This window comes from Polychytrium aggregatum (genome assembly GCF_025602895.1).
Source record: "Polychytrium aggregatum strain JEL109 chromosome Unknown BJ171scaffold_29, whole genome shotgun sequence".
Taxonomy (NCBI): Eukaryota; Fungi; Chytridiomycota; class Chytridiomycetes; order Polychytriales; genus Polychytrium; species Polychytrium aggregatum.
This window is the reverse complement of record NW_026516231.1, coordinates 315,319-333,477: the sequence shown is the minus strand read 5'-3', so window position 1 is coordinate 333,477 and position 18,159 is coordinate 315,319. Positions and strand designations below refer to the sequence as shown.

The 18,159-nt window shown below is 57.0% G+C and overlaps 5 protein-coding genes across 5 annotated transcripts; 2 read left to right on the top strand and 3 right to left on the bottom strand.

The window, feature by feature from the left end:
* Window positions 1–557: 557 nt before the first annotated feature.
* On the bottom strand, window positions 558–2,579 carry BJ171DRAFT_166120 (uncharacterized protein). The gene has a single exon (XM_053105915.1). The coding sequence runs from the start codon at window positions 2,538–2,540 to the stop codon at window positions 648–650; it is 1,893 nt and encodes a 630-aa protein (XP_052964796.1). The 5' UTR covers window positions 2,541–2,579; the 3' UTR covers window positions 558–647.
* A 317-nt stretch (window positions 2,580–2,896) lies between these two features.
* BJ171DRAFT_513048 (anaphase-promoting complex, subunit 10/DOC domain-containing protein) lies at window positions 2,897–4,777 on the bottom strand. The gene is made up of 8 exons (XM_053111718.1): window positions 4,632–4,777; window positions 4,395–4,506; window positions 4,195–4,255; window positions 3,953–4,045; window positions 3,765–3,844; window positions 3,425–3,526; window positions 3,174–3,232; window positions 2,897–3,037 (listed from the first exon to the last, which is right to left on the bottom strand). Exons 1-8 carry the CDS (start codon window positions 4,645–4,647, stop codon window positions 3,021–3,023), a joined length of 540 nt encoding a protein of 179 aa, XP_052964795.1. The 5' UTR covers window positions 4,648–4,777; the 3' UTR covers window positions 2,897–3,020.
* A 242-nt stretch (window positions 4,778–5,019) lies between these two features.
* Window positions 5,020–11,415, top strand: BJ171DRAFT_513046 (mono-functional DNA-alkylating methyl methanesulfonate N-term-domain-containing protein). The gene is made up of 16 exons (XM_053111717.1): window positions 5,020–5,360; window positions 5,489–5,597; window positions 5,737–6,104; window positions 6,243–6,575; window positions 6,789–6,918; window positions 7,070–7,264; window positions 7,400–7,542; window positions 7,670–7,996; window positions 8,431–8,597; window positions 8,702–8,767; window positions 8,872–9,077; window positions 9,273–9,552; window positions 9,725–9,987; window positions 10,097–10,451; window positions 10,573–10,759; window positions 10,985–11,415. The coding sequence occupies exons 1-16, from the start codon at window positions 5,266–5,268 to the stop codon at window positions 11,181–11,183; spliced, it is 3,423 nt and encodes a 1,140-aa protein (XP_052964794.1). The 5' UTR covers window positions 5,020–5,265; the 3' UTR covers window positions 11,184–11,415.
* On the bottom strand, window positions 11,376–12,433 carry BJ171DRAFT_569487 (uncharacterized protein; the record flags this gene model as incomplete). Its single annotated transcript, XM_053113574.1, has 3 exons — window positions 11,376–11,428; window positions 11,553–12,055; window positions 12,406–12,433. 3 exons carry the CDS (start codon window positions 12,431–12,433, stop codon window positions 11,417–11,419), a joined length of 543 nt encoding a protein of 180 aa, XP_052964793.1. The 3' UTR covers window positions 11,376–11,416.
* Window positions 12,434–12,722: 289 nt separating this feature from the next.
* BJ171DRAFT_166060 (uncharacterized protein) lies at window positions 12,723–18,142 on the top strand. The gene is made up of 10 exons (XM_053105913.1): window positions 12,723–13,037; window positions 13,271–13,417; window positions 13,582–15,261; window positions 15,443–15,970; window positions 16,162–16,342; window positions 16,523–16,581; window positions 16,703–16,921; window positions 17,080–17,131; window positions 17,238–17,407; window positions 17,505–18,142. The coding sequence occupies exons 1-10, from the start codon at window positions 12,936–12,938 to the stop codon at window positions 17,904–17,906; spliced, it is 3,540 nt and encodes a 1,179-aa protein (XP_052964792.1). The 5' UTR covers window positions 12,723–12,935; the 3' UTR covers window positions 17,907–18,142.
* Window positions 18,143–18,159: the final 17 nt, after the last annotated feature.

The following is an 18,159-nucleotide window of genomic DNA, read 5'->3' as shown; positions in this document are numbered from 1 at the left end:
GCAATCCCCACATTTCCCGAATCAATCGAAATGCATGCTGGAAACTTGAGCCGAGGCTGATCTAACACAGGCGAGATTTATCCGAGATTTCAACTTTATTTTGGCGGGAGGGGAGGAGTAGATTTGCTTTACATCAGGACTGACAGAGCCTCCACCACTCTTGGGGAGCGTGAGGGAGGGAGGGATTGGAAAGGGTACATCAGAACATGTGGATCATCAAAGGATAAGAACCATCAGAAAATCAGGATCACCAAAGGATAAGGATCACCAAAGGATAGGAACCATCAGAGGATAGGGGTCATTTACACACAAAGAACTTGTTGAGAGCTCGATTGTTAGAGCAGCCTTGTGAAGGAGAGCGGAGTGGACGCAAATGAAGGGACGACCAACGCCGGTGGCGGCGGTGGGTTCAGGCGAGGGCAGCAACAGCAACAGAGACAGGGAGGTATTCACATTCGTGGCCGCCATGGACCACGATATTTGTGCTGCCTGGCTTTGGGACGAGCCTATGAGGACGGGGTTTTGAAGGAGAAGGCGAAGCAGCGCAAGTGACAAACTTGGTTGTGTCTGGGAGAGAGAGAGAGAGAGAGAGATCGAAATGGAGGAAAGAGACGGATGGATGCTTTCGACGACCAAAGCGGCAGGGCTCAGCGACGGTCCAGCTTCTCCAGGATTTTGATGGTGTCGTTCCACAGGATCGCAAACTCATTCGGACTCAGGGTCGAGCGATCGTAGGCTATGCGCTCATGAACGTGGCGTACAAAAGTATCCCATCGGGCCTGGTGCTCCTTTGAGGCCAAGGTCCGGCTGGTCCACAACGCCGACAAACCCGCGGCGTGCAGGACTGTGAGAAGATACTGCTGCGGCAGCGTAAGCGTGGGGTAGAGCTCTGGGAATGCAAAGACCAGCTCGCGGAGTCCGATGGGCTGCTCATCCATGTTCAGGGCTGCAAAGAGGAAGCTCTCGAACAGACTCCAAAAGGTCCGGCTTCGGCGACATCCGATCAAAAAGTGCTCGATCGTTTCGTTTTCTTCGCCGCAGGCCGGACAGAGCCGCTCGGTCTCGCTTGGCAGGTACTTGTTGACAGGCAGCCGCCGGAAAGCCAACTTCCAGTACAGATCCGACTCGACCTTGGTCAGCCACTCCGAGGCGATCTGGATGACGAGCCGATGCCAGTTGATGGTGCCGATGCGAGACTCCCAGCTGCTGCTGGCATGGGCCACCAGGCTGGTCGAGGTTTTGGTGTGCACCAGTCGATTGCTCACCACGAGGGGCTGGGGCATTGGGTTCAGGACCGAGCGGGGGATTTGGGCACTGACGAGCTCATGAATCCCAGTTACCGAGTTTTCCCTGAGCCGGTTGGTGAGCGAAGGCTGCGAGGTACTTCGCCCCATCGGACGCAGAGCCGGCGAGGACGGAGGAGTGCTTTTGGCTTCTGGCGCCGGCAGAACCTCGGCCTTGGTCCGCTCGGGAGACGGAAGCGGACTGCCGTAGTGGCTCTGCGGGCTGGTGGGCCCAAAGTTCGGTAGACTATCCTTGCGCTTGACCTGGAGCGATTGGATAACCCGCAGGGTCTCCTCTGTGGGCTGGGTCTTGTTGAGCTGGATGCTGTGGGAGAGCCCGTTGGAGAGCGCGGTGCCGGGACCCAAGGCCGCTGTATTCGGATCCAGACTGAACTTGCGGCGAATGGAGCTGGGCGACGATGGCGAACTACCGGGCCGAGCCGAGACCTGGACTCTGCGGAAGCCATCTGGGCTGAAGTCCTGATGCTCGGGTCGGGCCGAGTCGGTCGCGGTCTTGGAGTAGGCACTGGCAAACGAGCTTCGCGGCTGCTCGTGGTCTGACCGAGTGGGCGATATCTGGTGGTGCTGGTGGTGCTGGTGGTGCTGGTGGTGCTGGTGGTGTCGCCGAGCGGGATTGCCGACATTGGTCGGGAAGCCAATGATGTGAATGGGCTCGGTGGCGGTGGTCCTGGACTGCAGATCGGCCTGGCTCTTGGACTTGCGGAGACTGGGCTGGACCGGGGCAACATCGACTTGATTGATGGGCTTGTAGGCCGGCCCAGACCACATGGACTTTGGACGACCAGGCGAGCTCATTGGGACGGAGTGGTGGGTGGTTGGGAGGTTGGGTACTTGGGTGGTTGGGAGGTTGGGTACTTGGGTGGCTGGGTTCCAGTTGCCAAGTGGTTGGCTGGTTGGTTGTCGGGCTCTGGGACTGCTTGGAGGACGAGGTGCAATGGCCGAGACCGGATGGCTTACGAGGCAGACCAGCGGCTTGACGAGACAAAGAAACAATGCAAGTGTAAGACCACCGGAGCCTGAATGCAGAAGCAAGTGAGATGGAGGAGCGAGACGACGAGCGACCAGGAAGAAGGGCGCCGATGCGGAAAGCGGTGGAGGAGGGGCAGCGAGGTGCCGGATCAACAGCGTTCTGCACGAGCCCGGTGCTCTGATGGGGGCGGGCCTTGGGGTTCTGATGCAGCGAGAAGGCTGTGCCCTCCTGGACGGCCCCGGCTGCTTGCTCCAACCTTGACCCATCGCTCGGTCTGGGCAGATGGGCTTGCGATTGCGATCGGCGCGACACCGACAGGGACATGCCCTGCCTTGCATGGCGCCGCGCCGATCGGCTTGCCAGCACACCAGCACCACAGTGACAGCGGGCGCATGGCCATGCGCCTGTGACTTGGGGCTTGTGGAATGGTGCTGGTGCTTCAAGGGCCCGACGCGAACGACGGGCTTGTGCTCCGCGAATGGGGCTGGCATGCAACGCATGCACCGACGAGCGAAACGTGTTGGCGGGAGGAGGAGACGGTGGTGTATTGCGGGACATGCGGCTGGGGAGGGGGATCCGCTGCCGGCGCAATGGCCGGTCATGCCATTGTTGATCATGTCATTGCTGTTAATCATGTTGATGTTGTTAATCATGTTGATGTTGTTAATCATGTTGATATTGATCATGTTGATATTGATCATGTTGATGTTGATCGCGTTGCTGGTCGCAATCGCTGTCGGTCCGGGTCAACGGATCGTCGAGTCTGCGGCCGAGACAACGGAGTTGTCAGCTCCCCGCCATTTGTATCTGTGCGCACTGCCTCTGCCGGGACCATTGCCATTCGCTTGTCCACCGCATGTGCCCCTGATCTCGGACCCGGGCTGTCGCAAGCTACATACGCATCTGGAACTCAACCGATGAGAACGCCGGAAAGCCCTCGACTTCAAAGATTGACCGTCTGGTGGCATCGACACAAACGCCGGGGGTCAGCACGGTCGCAACGGCAGCCGCAGCGGCTTGGCCGCCAAGCGCCGCAAACACACTCCATGTCGCATCCTCAGCGGGCAGGAGGGCAAGCCGTGCGGTCGACATGGTCCATGGCCGCATCTTCCCCCGCCACATCGCTGCGACGGCATGCCGTCCGACTCACAGAGGCGGCCCAAAGATCTTGATCTGCCGAATGTGCGTGTCCTTGCCGTTCTGATGGTTGGCCAGCACCGCAATCTGCAGCAGCTGAGTCTTGAGAGGCTTGCTGCAGGTTGCCGTTGCCCACACCGTCGAATCCAGCCCGCATGAGCGAGCAATCCCGGCGGCAGATCAGCATGCGTTCATCAGCGCCAATCCTCCTCGGACACACATCCAGGACGGAGAAGCGCATGTCCCCAAGCACCCCAACGAGAACAGAGGGAGAGAGCACATGCCCGACTGCGTCCAGATCCCCGATTCGCATCCCGCACCGGCAAGCCTCGTCGCCCAGACCCCCGTCTCACCTCGACTCGGTGTCAGGATCCTCTTGGATCGGGACATTGATCCATCCGCTGGGCTCGTCCAGATCGATAAGCTTCAGCTCCTGCGCCAGTCCGCATGCGAACAGGTCAGCACCCAGTTCCTCGGCGACTGCTGTGAACGGTGTCCTGGTCATGGCCAACACAGAGAGATTGCGGCAAGTCTGGCTCACATGCAGATCTTGGAAGCTGGTGCCAGACCGGATCGACAGCCGGCTTGGGGTGTAGCTCTCGTCCTGCTTAAAGTCCAGGTACAAGGAGATTTGCTTTGGGGCCAACCAGACAGATCGACGATGGTTGTTGAGTCGTGCGATCCATAGAGATCGAGACATGCGATGGACAAATACCGTCCGGTACAGCATCGGCGACTCGCGCTCGCGCATATGTGCCCTCCACCCCGGAGCGATCTGCACACCTGGATCGGTATTCGTCTTGGGAACTTGATGGTCAGCAAGTGCGGCTGCGGGCCGTCGGATCTGCGACGGATTGATGGCCACTTGCGATCAGAGTCTTCATCGTCTCGCATCGAAGCAAAAGCAGAGCGGCGGATCACTGGGAACGGATCCGTCGATCATCGGCCAGGGGCAACCCGGCTGTTCCAACAGGCATCCTTACTGCCAATAATGCTCAAACGAATCGCTTTGGAGCTGGTCGACGCCGAATCCCTGTTTGTAGGAAGACACGGACCAGTGGCCATAGGAGGACACATCGCGCTTATCGGACAGATCTGGCCAACACATGGGATATGTAGCAGATGGAACGATCAGATGAAACAGCGACCGACTCGGCGGATGGATGTATCGGTGTCGAGCAATCATCATGGGCATGGTGCACAGTGCATTGGGTCGCTACCGTCGACATCGGTCATTGCGGGGGCTGCACGAATCGAGCTGGCCCTTGCGAACAGAGACGAAGACAGTCGATCGACACCGAGGATGCCGCAGCAACGGCTGGATGCGCAGGTGCGGGCTGGCGGTGGAATGCAGCGAGCTGGATCGGTGCAGCCGAAGGAATGCAACAGGTTTTGCATGGGAAGGCGGGAGCCGTCTCGTCTGGCGAGATGGGCAGCGAGCCCCCCCCCTGGAGTCTTCGGACGACAGATCGCAGAGCATCACCAGTTGTGGTCGTTAGCATCCGAGTGCTGATAGCCTGTCTCGGATATGCACATCGTCTTTGCCGAGAGCATTGGCTCTGCAGACATCGTCGACACCGTCGGCCGAGCCCCGTATCGCTCGGCAGCCGAGCTGCGCGGTCCCTCCATCTCGCTCCTCGCCCAACCGACGAGGGCCGATCCCCTCGTAACAACCCGCCCGTCGCCTTCGCCGTCATCATCATCGCCGTCGCCATCGTCAACGGGGCCACCGCCAGGACATCCCATTTTATCGCTGGACTTGCAGGCTGCTGCTCCCGCCATCGCCGTTGTCCGTCGGCGCACCATCGTCCTCAAGAAAGCACAGCCCCCCATTGCGATCAGCAGCTCCTCCGGATGCACTACGTTTCCTCCGCCCAGAAGCCGACCTCGGTATCGACTGCCCTTGTCGGCAACTTCACGGGCCCAGACGATCTCAATCTTATCCTCAGGTGCCTACCGCGCAGCTTCTCTGATCATGGGCGAGTCGAGTCGATCACAATCTCGGCACGAGCACGACAGCCGGCAATGGCAATGGGCTGCTTAGCCGCTAACGCAGCTCTGCATCCGCTGGCAACAGCAAAACATCCCGCTTTGAGATCCATGTTGCAACAGAAGCCGGCCTGCAGCCCGTCAAAGACGTGCCCATATATGGGCGGATCGCCACGATGCATCTCTATCGGCCCCAGGTTTGTTTCGTCGGGTCTCGGTCGGCGGCGACCCAGCGCTGCTCCTCATGATCCTGGAACTGGAGCCTCGCGCGGCTTGCCGGCTCGATCTGCCCAGGGACGGCATCGTTAACGGGCTCGCTTCTGTGCTGCACCAAAGGGAGCTGCGACCGATCATCTCCTGATCACCACGGAGCGATACAACTTCTTTGTGCTCTCCTACAACCAACACTCGGGGGAGATTGTCACCGACGCCCAGGGCAATCTTTCAGATCCCATCAGCCGCCCTGCCGACTATGGGCAGCTCTGTGTCATTGATCCCGAGCACCGGATGATCGGCCTGCATCTGTATCAAGGGCTGCTCAAGGTCATTCCCATCTCCCATCCCAGCACGCAGTGGGACAGCAGATTCTTCTCCGAGACAGACTCGCTCTACAGGCCGCCGTCCGCGCAGAGCAAAGGAAAGACCCGGGGCTCAACGCGGGCCAGCCGAGCGGCTGGAGTCCTGGGCACAGCTTTCAACATGAGGTAGTTGTCCGCCATGCGCCATCGCTATTGCATCGCACTTGACACTGTGCCCTGCCAGAGATGGAGGCGCAAGCATTCTGCATCCGCACTCATGCTGCTGCCTATGCGTCTTTTGCGTCCTGTCCCAATGATGACCAGATTGGAAGGCCTCAAGGTCTTGACAATGGTCTTTCTGTCTGTCGCCCAGACAGTACCTTTGCCGCCGCCCATGCTTGCCGTTCTGCACGAGAACTCCCTTTCCGAACGCATCATTAGCATATACAAAGTCAACATATCAGATTCGGAGCTTGAAGATACTGCCATCGAGTGTCCTGACGTCCACCCCACCACCTCGATGCTTATCCCTGTCGAGCAATCACTTGGGGGTGGCTTGCTTGCCATTTCGGACTCGAGCATCACCTACTATCCTCTGCAGCGTGGCTTTGACGTCGGAACCATCTCTATCAAGATTGGACCAACGATTGTGAAGTGGTATGGCGCTCGGTCAGCAACTTTGCTGCGTGGTCGTCAATAAGGAGTGTGGGGCTACAGAGGGCTGCCGCGACAGACACCGGCAGGGGTATTTATCGCACATATTCTGAGTTCAGTTGTCAGCAGCGTCTCATCCTGGGCACAAGGCCAGGTTTCTCCATCGCGACTTATCCCCATTCTCTTCCCAACCCATTTCCGTATAACCTCGATCAGCTACGCTCGGCTGGGCCCCAAGGGCGATCGATACCTCCTGGGAGACTACATGGGCAACCTACACATCCTTTTACTGACTTGCTCTGCCGGCGGCGCCATGCGAAAGCTGACCATGGAACGGCTGGGAAAGGTGAGAGCAATGCTGCGGCGGCGCAGGCAAAGATGGCGAACCGTAGCGCGGACACAAGACCGTTTGATGGATTCTTGCCTGTGGGAATATCCGCTCGCTCTTACCCTTCCCGCTGAATGGCCGACCGACTCTCGTGATGCCGCACACTCAGATCTCAGTACCCTCAAGCATTGCCTACATCGACAACGACTTTGCCTTTATCGGCTCGCATTTTGGCGACTCGCAACTCGTGAAGCTGGAGACTCGTCCGCTGGAGGACAAGAGCTTTGTGTCGGTCAAGCAGCTGTTCCCCAACATCAGTCCGGTGCTTGACTTTTGTCTCGTGGACAGCGATAAGCAGGGCAAGGTAAGGCCATCTTCAAGTGACCATTTGCCGATCGGCACGGCTAACAGCGGCGACGCCTCCCATAGCGACTCCCAAGTCCATTTGAAGGGCATACCCAGACAGAATATTGATGGTGTCCTGCCTTTGATTCGTTAGGACGTGCTGGTAGCCTGCTGTGGTGGCTATCTGGACGGCTCGCTTCGTATCATCCGCAACGGGATCGGAATCCACGAATACGCAGAGCTGGAGATGCCTGGCCTCAAGTTGATTTGGTCGCTACAGTCAGCTGCTGGAGAAAGGTTTGTAGGCGAGTGTCTGGGTCCATGTGAATGCCAGTGGTGCTGGGTCCTCTGAATCATACGCAGCGATGCGTGCCTGTTCCACTCATTACGCAACCACTCTTTGTGTTGTGCTTGGCGACCGCAGCGAGGTCTTGGTTCTGTCCTTCATCAACGAAACTCGTCTCCTGACCCTCGCTGCGAACGAGCTCGTGGAGCCGCCGCGACACAACCTCGTCCAGAACGAACCGACCCTCTGGGCGTCCAACGACTCCAGCGGCAATATCATCCAGGTTGTTCCCTCTGGCGTCTTCCTCATCTCGGGCGATGGCCAGACAGCCCACAGCAAGTGGATGCCTCCGAGCGGCATGAAAATCTATCACGCCAGCGCCAAGGCGTCCTCGGTCCTAGTTTCACTCGGTAGAGGCGAAGTTGTTGCGCTCTCTGTCGAGTCGACCCGAATCCAGCAGATCGGGTAGGTGCGAGAATCACAGAGCTACTGCGCTTATTCTGGACACTCTGGGGGTCGAGTGAAATCGGAGCACGAGTGAAATCGGAGCACGAGTGAAATCGGAGCACGAGTGAAATCGGAGCACGAGTGAAATCGGAGCACGAGTGAAATCGGAGCACGAGTGGTCCATGTGTGCTGTCTATGGCGAAAATCTTCCCGCTTCCTCAATCGCCACCTTCCACCGGGTGAGATTGTGGTTGGAGCTTGCGTCCTTGGTTCTGTCCGGCCGCTATCACATCGGGCCGCCCCGGCGTGTTGCCAGTTCCCTGCTTCCGGGTATAACGACAAGCAGTAAGCTAGAGAATCACAGTCTCGTCGCGACTAACTCTGCTTGTCTCTGGCCAATGACGCTATTCGGCTCCATAATGTGTCGGTCGACCCTCATTCAATGTCTCCAGCCGCACCAACTTTGGTCGGGAGGTTTCGTGTGTTGATCTGGCCCTTTTCGAAGCGGCCGATGGCACGGCTGCTCGGTATTGCAGTGTCGGACTCTGGGGACCCAACGCGTGCGTTCATATTCTCTCGTTCCCATCGCTCCAAGCCTTGAAAGTCGAAGCCCTTGGAGGTATGGCTATAATCCTGAGGCTGCCGGCAGCACCCGCATCCCAGCGAGCAAACATCAGTCGCACAACTACTTTTACTGATGGATCTTGCCCATCGGATCTCTAGATGCTGTTCCTCGCTCACTCACGTTCTGCCGAATGGAAACCGAGTTTTACGTGATCGTGGCGCTTGGTATGACTGGATGAGACTGCACACTCAAGCTGCGACGTGGACAAGATCTTGGCTAACCCGGGCGCCGCTCTCTGCATTCCGTGCTTGTGCCTTTGCGCTCCTAGGCGATGGCTCTTTGATCAACTATGCATTTGACCCCAGCACCAACACGCTGTCGGACAAGAAGCGCGCTCGGCTGGGAAACCGCCCCGTCAACTTGTGTCAGTTCCGGTCCAACGGAAAGGACCACATCTTTGCCTCCTGCGACCGACCCACGGTGATCTCTGGCACCCCTCACCGCAAGCTGGGATATTCCACCGTCAATGCCAAGGTTGTAGCCCACGAGCGGAGATGGAGTGCTGGAGGGGGGGGGCAGGGACTAAGATGCGCAAAGCTCGATGGGATCGTGAGTCGAGGCTGCGCTGTGCTTCCGACCTGGATCCGATGATGTCCAAGTGTGTCCAAGTGTGTCCAAGTGTGAGGATAGCCTCTGACGCTAATTGTCTATTTCGATGGATGCAATTAGGAAATCAGCTCGGTTTGCTCCTTCAGCACGCCGCTGTTCCCCGGCGCACTTGCAATGGCAACCACGACGGGCCTGAAGATTGGCTTGATCGACGAAATTCAAAAGATCCACATCCAAAAGGTCAGCCTCGATGAGATGCCTCGGCGCATCGCCTACCTCGAGGACCAGCGGATGTTTGGCCTGATTACGCATCACATCGTAAGCGGCAGCAACGGCTCCGCCGATGGGATCGCTCTGGAGCAGTCGTACCTCCGCATCCTCGACGACCAAACATACCAAGGTATCGCTCGCCTCTGTTCGCCTCTCTATTTGCTCGCAGCTAAGGGCATAGACAGCTAAGGGCATTGGCAGTCGCCCAGCTTCTACAATTTTGGGTGCACACTGTGCAGTGTACGATATGGGTTGGATTTCCTGGCCCAGCACCATCTGACTGCTCGCCCGCGCTCCTTTAGTTTCCAGCTCGCACGCGCTGAGACCGAACGAAGTTGGGATGTGTATCGCTGCTGTCCAATTCCCAAATGAGATGCAGAGCTTTTTCGTCCTGGGCTCTGGCATCGAAGTAGTCGATGGCGAGATCAACACCGGCTACCTCTCGGTGTTTGAGATCTCGGATATGAAGAATCTGCGCCATTACTGCTCCGTACCTGTGGCTGGCGGCGTTTACGGCATTGGACTGCTGAGCTGCGGACTGTTGGCTGTTGCCGTCAGCAATTCGGTGAGCTGTCGATCTGAAACAAGAGCAGTTTGAGCGGATGCTTGATGCTGGCGTCTCGACCACCCAGATGCCGCTGACACCACTGACATTTTGACCTGCGCGTCATCAGATCATTGTCTTCCAGTGGAAAGACAGCACTCTCCAGATGGTGTGCAGCCACCACGCCCACACCATAGCAGTCGACATGAAGGTTGAAGGCAACACCATCATCGTCGGTGACTTGATGAAGTCTGTGAGTCTCCTCGAGTATGTGCCTGAGCGACATATTCTGGAAGAAACGTATCGTGACTTTCAAAGCCTGTGGATCACACGGGTCAACCACCTTGGAGCGAGCTACATTGCCGCCAACCACACCTTCAACCTGCTCTCCTTTGGCAAAGTCATCAGCGACGAGCCTGGCGCCAAGGCTCTGCAGCAAGACGGACAGTGGCATCTCGGTGAGATGGTCAACCAGATCAAGCAAGGTACATCCTTTGTTCGTATACTCATCAGATTCTGATGGCCTGAGGGGCACCGGCCATCCATTACTAACATCACCACGCTGTCTCGACACATCTGCTCGTGTTCCATAACGCCGTGATGCAGGCTCTCTCACGCGGGCGGCCTTGGAGACAGAAAAGCTGGTCGACGACTCGCTCGTCTTTTGTACCGTGAATGGAATGATTGGTGTGATATCCAAGATCGCGGACCAGTCGGTCGCCGACGCACTACAGATTCTCGAGTCCAACCTCTCGCAGTTCATCAAGAGTATTGGCGATATATCGCTGGCCGAGTAAGTTGCTGCGGTTTTGGATTATCACACGTATGGCGGTTGTCACCTGGAGAGGTTCGAGGGACGCAGTGTGAGAGTCTCGTCGATAGGACTTGTCGATCGGGATATCTTTGGCTGGGGAGGAGAGATTGAACGGTGGATCGACACAAGGAGCCGAGACTCGGAATCGAGACTCGGAATCGAACCACAGGAGCGCTGCTCATTCGGAATGCAACTCTCTTCCAGTTGGCGAAGCTACTGGGATGGATACCGAGTCAAGCCGGCAAAGAACTTCCTGGATGGCGATGTCATCGAGAAGTTCCTTGAGCTCGACCAAGACGATCGCCTGACGCTCATCGAAGGCAAGGCGCCAGGCATGCAGCCTGTGCCTCTGAGCGAGTTTCAGATGATGCATATTGTCGAGGAGCTGAGCCGCATGCACTAGACGGAGATGTATTGCAGCGCGGCCGAGGACAGAGGCAATCCAGGCCACTGCAGCTTTGCTCAGAGCAGAATCAGGCGCTTGGCTCTTGGGCGTCTCTGGTGGTGGACGGGCGTGTGCTTGGGATTCGGAAACAAACAACAGCCCAGCTCAAAAACAGACCATGACACTATGAAAAAATTTCTTGAATACACCCGGTCGATCTCCTGTGGCGATGATCGACTGGCATACCGAGATCATGTTCCTGGCTGCATTGATGTCTCGATCCCACAGCGTATGGCAGCTTGCACAGCTCCGGACAAAATGTGGTTTCTCGATATCAAGATACTCGACCTTCTCGAGTCGCTTGGCTTCCCGACAATGTGAGCACACCTGGGACGTGTTGAACTCGTTCACCGAGCACACATAGATCTTGGAGACGGATCGGTCTGGTGGGCGTCTCTGGTGGTGGTGGAACTGCTCAAAGTACTTGGCAAACCTGAGTCTCCTGGGACTGGAAGCATATCCCTTCCCCTGTTTCCAGGATGCATTCCCAAAGGCAATCACCACTTCGGTCTCCTTCGGTGCCTGGTCGATGACTTGCTTGCACATCTCGTGGACGGTGCGCTGTCGCTTGCTGTGGAGATCGAGTCGCTTGAATCGCCGTCGCCGGGTCAGGCTGAAGTACAGCTGTTTCTCCAGCATGTCTCCATCGAACACATGGCGAATGTATTGCAGGAAGGAAGCCAACCCAAGGATCTTGGGACTTGGTGTGGTGCTCATCCATTGCTGCAGACCAAGGATCTTGTGGGTGCTCTGGATCCACTTGGTCGCCTGGGTGGTGTCTTTCTCTTGCGGGGAGCCATCTGGCGAGAAAATAGCGACGATGGCTGGTCCTGCCCTTGGGGAAGAAAGAATCTCCTCAAAACCAGCGCATTTTGGGCTGGCAGAGATACTGCACAGTGGCGTCCTTGATTCAGATCCAGAAACGCATCGCTCGCTCAATCAGTCGTGGGAAGACATCTTGTCAAGGTGAGTCTTGCCTGATAGCCAAACGATCATGTCATCTCACTGACACACAGCCACGCTTGACTAGGTTTCCAACCAGAGAGATTCAGATGGTGGTGGTTCTTGTCCGCAATCGGAGTGGAGCTTCCAACAATGATACAATTGGTCATTCCTCCACACCAATCGCCCACCACCACCGTCAATCGGCTCAAGGTGATACCAAATGCCGTCAACCGACCATGGCCGGATTCCAACTTTTGCTGCATCTTGGTCTACAGCGTGTCTTCATATTCGAGATGAGCAACCTCGAGGGGCAGGAAACAATTGATCGTGGGAGTTGACCCAGGGTTGTTGGTGGCAGTGCGCAACGGCTGTGTGGCACGGGCCGGCTTCTGTGGCACACGGTTTACACGTGATTCATCACATGACCAGCGCTCCCGGATTCACCGCGCCAAGCCACGCAAGCCACACGAGTCCCGTGCTTGATCGCGCTGCCCCCTTGTCGGCAGCCGCTGGCCTCATTGAGTGATTTCATTTTGTTTTTTTGTTGTTGCTGGCCAGGTCTGCGCACCCGGCTGCGAATTTTTTTTGGTGGGGCCAGCAGCATCCAACGACCCAACCCAGCCAACCCAGCGATCCAACCCAGCCAACTCAACGACCCTACCCAACCCAACCTGCCAGCCAGCCAGCTCGCCAGCTAGCCACAGACACACCACACCACATCGCACCACACTCCTTTCCTGTCTGCAGCTGCAGACACACGCAGCCATGGAAGACAAGGCAAACAGATCACATCGGCCCCGGCAGGCCGGGCGTAAGGCCGAGAAAAAGAGCCGGCATACCAAGAACCAGGCCAAGAACAACCCAAAAGTACGGTCCCGGATGGCTCGTGGCCGGCGGTCCTGGCCATGTATCATTCGGCTGTGTGATGGGGCGGCCGACGCAGACTGGCGCGCCGACAGAGCCATCGCCGCTCGGCAATATGGCATATATGGGGCGATTCGATGCGATACCATGCCGGTCTGCGAAACGTGTTGGCCCGGCTCTAGCCCTGATTCCTTACCCCCGGTTCTGGCTTTGCTCTGACCACACCTATGCTGCAGGCATTCACCTTTTCAGCCCGCAATCGTGCCCAGAAGAGCGCCCGTCGCAATGCCGACATTGGAGAGAAGCGCATGCATGTCCCGCTTGTGGACCGGACACCCATCGAGCCGCCTCCGATTATTGTGGCTGTGGTCGGGCCACCTGGGGTAAGCAGTCGAATTCCCATCCCCATCTCTGCCAGCAACGTCGCTGGTGTGCCGCAGCAGCGCCTGTCCCGCCAGCACCGAGCTTGGTCTTAGTCGCTGCCGGAGTGCTGTCCTGGCCCTGGTTGTGAATGCGCCGAGCTGACCTGCGTTCGGATGGCATTTAGTGCGGCAAGACAACCCTGATTCGATCGCTGGTCAAGAGATACACCAAGCACAACCTGAACGAAATCAAAGGCCCCATCACCGTGATCAGCGGCAAGAAGCGTCGGATTACGTTCATGGAATGCAACAACGACCTGAACAGCATGATCGACATCGGCAAGGTCGCCGATTTGGTGCTGCTGCTCATCGACGCCAGCTTTGGCTTTGAGATGGAGACGTTCGAGTTTCTCAATATCCTGCAGATCCACGGCTTCCCGAAGGTCATGGGCGTCCTGACGCATCTGGACAAGTTCAAGGACAACAAAGCGCTGCGCAAGACCAAGAAGAGACTCAAGCACCGTTTCTGGACCGAGATCTACCAGGGTGCCAAGCTCTTCTATCTCTCTGGCCTGATCAACGGCAAGTACCCGAAAACTGAGGTGCTCAATCTGTCGCGCTTCATCTCCGTCATGAAGTTCCGGCCGCTTGTCTGGCGAAACTCGCATCCGTACTGCCTTGCCGACCGTGTCGAGGATCTGACCGACCCCGAGCTGATCGAGAGCAATCCCAAGTGCGATCGCACCGTCTCGCTGTACGGCTTCCTGCGCGGAACCAACCTCAAGTCCAACATGAAAGTCCACATCCCAGGCGCCGGCGATTTCACGATTGCCGACGTGAGCATGCTCGCCGACCCGTGTCCTCTTCCCGACAAAGTCAAGCGACGGCTCGACGATAAGCAAAAGCTCCTCTATGCGCCGATGGCGGATGTTGGCGGTATTCTTTACGACAAGGATGCCGTGTATATCCAGGTGCCCGGAACATTCACCAAAAAGGCCGATGGCGAAGACAATGACGAGGACCAGGGTGAAGGCGAGAAGATGGTCATGAACCTACAGGACACGACAGACACGCTGGCAGACAAGATGCAGTCGAGCGAAATGCGTATCTTCAAATCATCCGCCCCCATCAGTGCCAGTAACCTGAGGGAAGTCATCGAGGTTGATGCATCAGGACGGACTCGGCGCCGCGCTGTATCTGCCAACGACGAAGGTGCTGATGAGGATGGCGATGACGATGATGATGATGATGATGAAGACGATGACGAGGATCAAAGCGACCTGGGGTCTGAGCTTGGGGATGAAGATGAGGATGAGGATGACGACGACCAAGAGGATGACGACGATGAAGATGACGAGGATGAGGACGAGGAGGTCGAAGTCAACGGCCGCGTTCGACGCCGTGTAGGCAAGCGGCTGGCCATGATGGGCGAAGAGTCCGCTCACCACGATGACGTTGCATACGCTGACAGCGACAGTGATCTCGGCGACGAGTTTGCTCCACGACGAAAATCCGATCCGCTGGATGAGAGTGAAGATGAGAACGAGGAACGCGACGATCAAGACGAGCTTCAAGAGGATCTCGACGGCGGTCTGCGGTGGAAGGAGGGTCTTGCTGACAAGGCTGCCGCTGCGTTTTTGAAAAACCGAAAAATCAGCCTGATGGATCTCGTCTACGGAGACTACGACGTCTTTGGCAACAGCGATGCCAACGGCGATGACGACGATGCCAACGGCGACTCGGAGGAAGGAAACCTTTTCACAGTCAAAAAAGTCAAGACAAACCACACAGGTACCATGGCCAGCGTCGACACATCCAAGACAGAAATCAAAACCCAGGATTTGGATGAATGGGCCGATGACGAGGTTTGTGTGCAGCCGCGGGAGTTTGACTTGGGGGCTGTCTCACCCGAACAAGGGTGCAGCGATCCTGGATGAAGTGGATGGACCGTGCGCTTGAGTACTGCCCTCCCTCCCAAACAGCACGACCACAGGCACCGTGTCAATGCATTGATCTGATCTGCAAGCCTTTGTTGTGCCATAACAGACGCTGAACTCCATCAAGATGCGATTCATCACGGGAACGATTGCTGCTGCAGCCCAAGCTGCGCGTGATGCTGCCGATGCCAAAGATGCCGAGGGCGACGAAGATGAAGAAGTTTACGGAGACTTTGAGGATCTCGAGACCGGCGAGAAGCACGAGACCGACGAGACGAGCGCCGAAGCCCCCAAGACTCTCACGCCTGAAGATGAGGCGCGCGAGCTGGCGATCAAGAAGGATGAGCTGAAGAGACGATTCGATGCCGAGTACGATAATGAGTCGGACGAAGAGGAGAGCAAGAACGTCTTTGATCGCATGAAGGAAGAGATGAACAAGCAGCAGGAAATCAACCGACTGGAGTTTGAGGACGACGACCCGGTCACTCGAGCCAAGGTCGAGGGATACCGATCGGGCATGTACGTCCGCATTGTGCTTGAAAACATGCCGATGGAGTTTATTCAGAACTTTGATCCGGCGTTCCCGGTCGTCATCGGAGGACTGCTTCCGTCGGAAGAGTCTTTTGGCTTTATCCAAGTGAGTGTCTAGCTCACTGCCACAGCTACAACAGCTATTGCTTTTGCTGCTGCTTCTGTTGCTGCTGTAGCTTCATACTATCGCCAATCCCGAGACGATCCGATACGCACTCGTGCCCGCTGCGTAAGCGTGGCTCCTGAAGTGTGGATTTTGAGTGGGTAGCTGATGCCGTCCTTGGTCGTTCACTACAGGTTCGCCTGAAGCGACACCGATGGTACAAAAAAGTCCTCAAGAACAACGATCCCCTCATTTTCTCGATGGGCTGGCGTCGATTCCAGAGTATTCCAGTTTTCTCGCTCAACGAAAACAACACACGCAATCGAATGCTCAAGTACACGCCAGAGCATATGCACTGTATAGCGACGTTCTACGGTACGGGCTTGCCGTAAGCGTGGCAATCACACGGTGTTGGATGGACTCGAGATGGCCGAGCCGCCCACCGTGGGAGCACTGGTCGGATGCACAGGGATTGCTGATGACTAATTTCTGACCGCATACCACCATATCCTCATGTGATCCGTGCCTGTACCGATCCGCGCTTTGTACTCATAGGGCCCGTCACACCCCCAAACACCGGTTTCTGCACATTCCAGTCCGTCTCGGAAGTCAGCGTAAGTTGGGAAGAAAGGGAGGAGCGTATAATCCTGAAGAAAACATGCAAGATCCGTTGCAGAGACGGTCTGGATGCCGCTGCCTCGCTCACGCGCATTCCATGCTCATCACATCAACCAGAGCTCCTTCCGCGTGAGCTCAACCGGCGTCGTTGTGGATATCAACCAATCGACCGAGGTCGTCAAGAAACTCAAGCTGACGGGCACGCCCTTCAAGATCTTCAAGAACACCGCCTTCATCAAGGACATGTTCACGTCTGCTCTCGAGGTGGCCAAGTTTGAGGGAGCCAAGATCCGAACTGTCAGCGGCATCCGTGGACAGGTCAAGAAGCACGTCGGCGTAAGTGCTCCAAGTGCCGGGTTCCATGCTGCGTGTATCTCAGGGAGCAATGCAATGGCCTGGGCGGGGACAAACATGGATATCCGTCTCCGATGCGCATTGATCTGTCCCCACAATCACAATTTTGGGTTGCTACTGACACTGCCGTCCATCCACAGAATCCAGAGGGCTGTTTCCGAGCCACGTTCGAAGACAAGATCCTGAAGAGCGGTATGCCAGCGCTCGTGGTGCTCGTGGTGCTCGTGGTGCTCGTGGTGTTCGTTAAGCGTGCCGCGGAACTGCCGACTAACGACTGGTTTCTTCGTCTCCAAATCAGACATCGTATTCTTGCGGGCCTGGTATCCTGTCAAACCCAAGCGCTTCTACACCCCTGTGACATCGCTCCTGCTGTCGTCAAAGAGCGAGTGGACAGGTGCGAGAACAACGGGCCAGCTTCGTCGGGACCTCAACGTTGCCACACCCAAGAACACCGATTCGTTTTATAAGGTTCGCTATGCCTTGGTCGAGAGGGAGCTGGCTTCCATCTCCCATTCGCTTATGCTGTGTTAACATGGCGTTTTACTAACGCTGTGGATCGGCACAGCCCATCGAGCGAGTCGCTCGCAAGTTCAACCCGCTCAAGATCTCCAAGAGTCTGCAGGCGGAGCTCCCGTTCGCCAGCAAACCCAAGCTCCTGGCCAAACAGAAGCGACCCGGGCTGCTGCAACGCCGAGCCGTTGTCATGGATGCAGACGAGAAGAAGGTGTTTACGCTGATGCAGCAGATCAACACCCTCCAGCACGAGAAAACCAAGAAGCGGAAAGAAAAGGCGGCGGAGAGGCGTGCCGAGCATCAAAAGAAGCAAGCTCGGGAGGACAAGATCGGTGATGCCAAGCTCAAAGAGAAGAAGAAGGAGTTCTTTAGAGCCGAGGGAAAGAAGCGCGCGCGAGAGAGCCTTGCAGAGAGTGGCGGCCGCGGCAAGAAAGCCCGATCATCGGACGATTGAGCATGGAGTGTGCAGGCCTGTTGCGGTTGATGCCGATGGCTCTGGTAGCTCGCTCGCTTGGAATGTGTCTGAGCCGGCACGGGGGGCTCTGGCACCCCAGGGTGTCGGCCGTCCTCGTCTGAACGTGAATAAGCGACGAAGTACCCCCAACTTGTCACAGTGGTCTCAATGGCAGAACGCCACAAGCCAAGGGCACAAATGGCTGCCATTCAAATATGTGCGATAAAGGCGCGGAACTAGAGGGCCGACTATG

Excerpts from the sequence above, each read along its gene's own strand:
- BJ171DRAFT_166120 (XM_053105915.1), bottom strand. The coding sequence starts at position 2,540 with ATGGGTCAAGGTTGGAGCAAGCAGCCGGGGCCGTCCAGGAGGGCACAG.
- BJ171DRAFT_513048 (XM_053111718.1), bottom strand. Across the intron at positions 4,046-4,194 it reads CAAGACGAATACCGATCCAG|CAAATCTCCTTGTACCTGGA; the intron begins GTGTGCAGATCG and ends TTGGCCCCAAAG. Across the intron at positions 3,845-3,952 it reads CCAGCTTCCAAGATCTGCAT|GAGCTGAAGCTTATCGATCT; the intron begins GTGAGCCAGACT and ends GGACTGGCGCAG.
- BJ171DRAFT_513046 (XM_053111717.1), top strand. The coding sequence starts at position 5,266 with ATGCACTACGTTTCCTCCGCCCAGAAGCCGACCTCGGTATCGACTGCC. Across the intron at positions 6,105-6,242 it reads GGCACAGCTTTCAACATGAG|ATTGGAAGGCCTCAAGGTCT; the intron begins GTAGTTGTCCGC and ends AATGATGACCAG. Across the intron at positions 6,919-7,069 it reads CCATGGAACGGCTGGGAAAG|ATCTCAGTACCCTCAAGCAT; the intron begins GTGAGAGCAATG and ends CCGCACACTCAG.
- BJ171DRAFT_166060 (XM_053105913.1), top strand. The coding sequence starts at position 12,936 with ATGGAAGACAAGGCAAACAGATCACATCGGCCCCGGCAGGCCGGGCGT. Across the intron at positions 13,038-13,270 it reads AGGCCAAGAACAACCCAAAA|GCATTCACCTTTTCAGCCCG; the intron begins GTACGGTCCCGG and ends CCTATGCTGCAG. Across the intron at positions 16,922-17,079 it reads AGGTCAAGAAGCACGTCGGC|AATCCAGAGGGCTGTTTCCG; the intron begins GTAAGTGCTCCA and ends GTCCATCCACAG.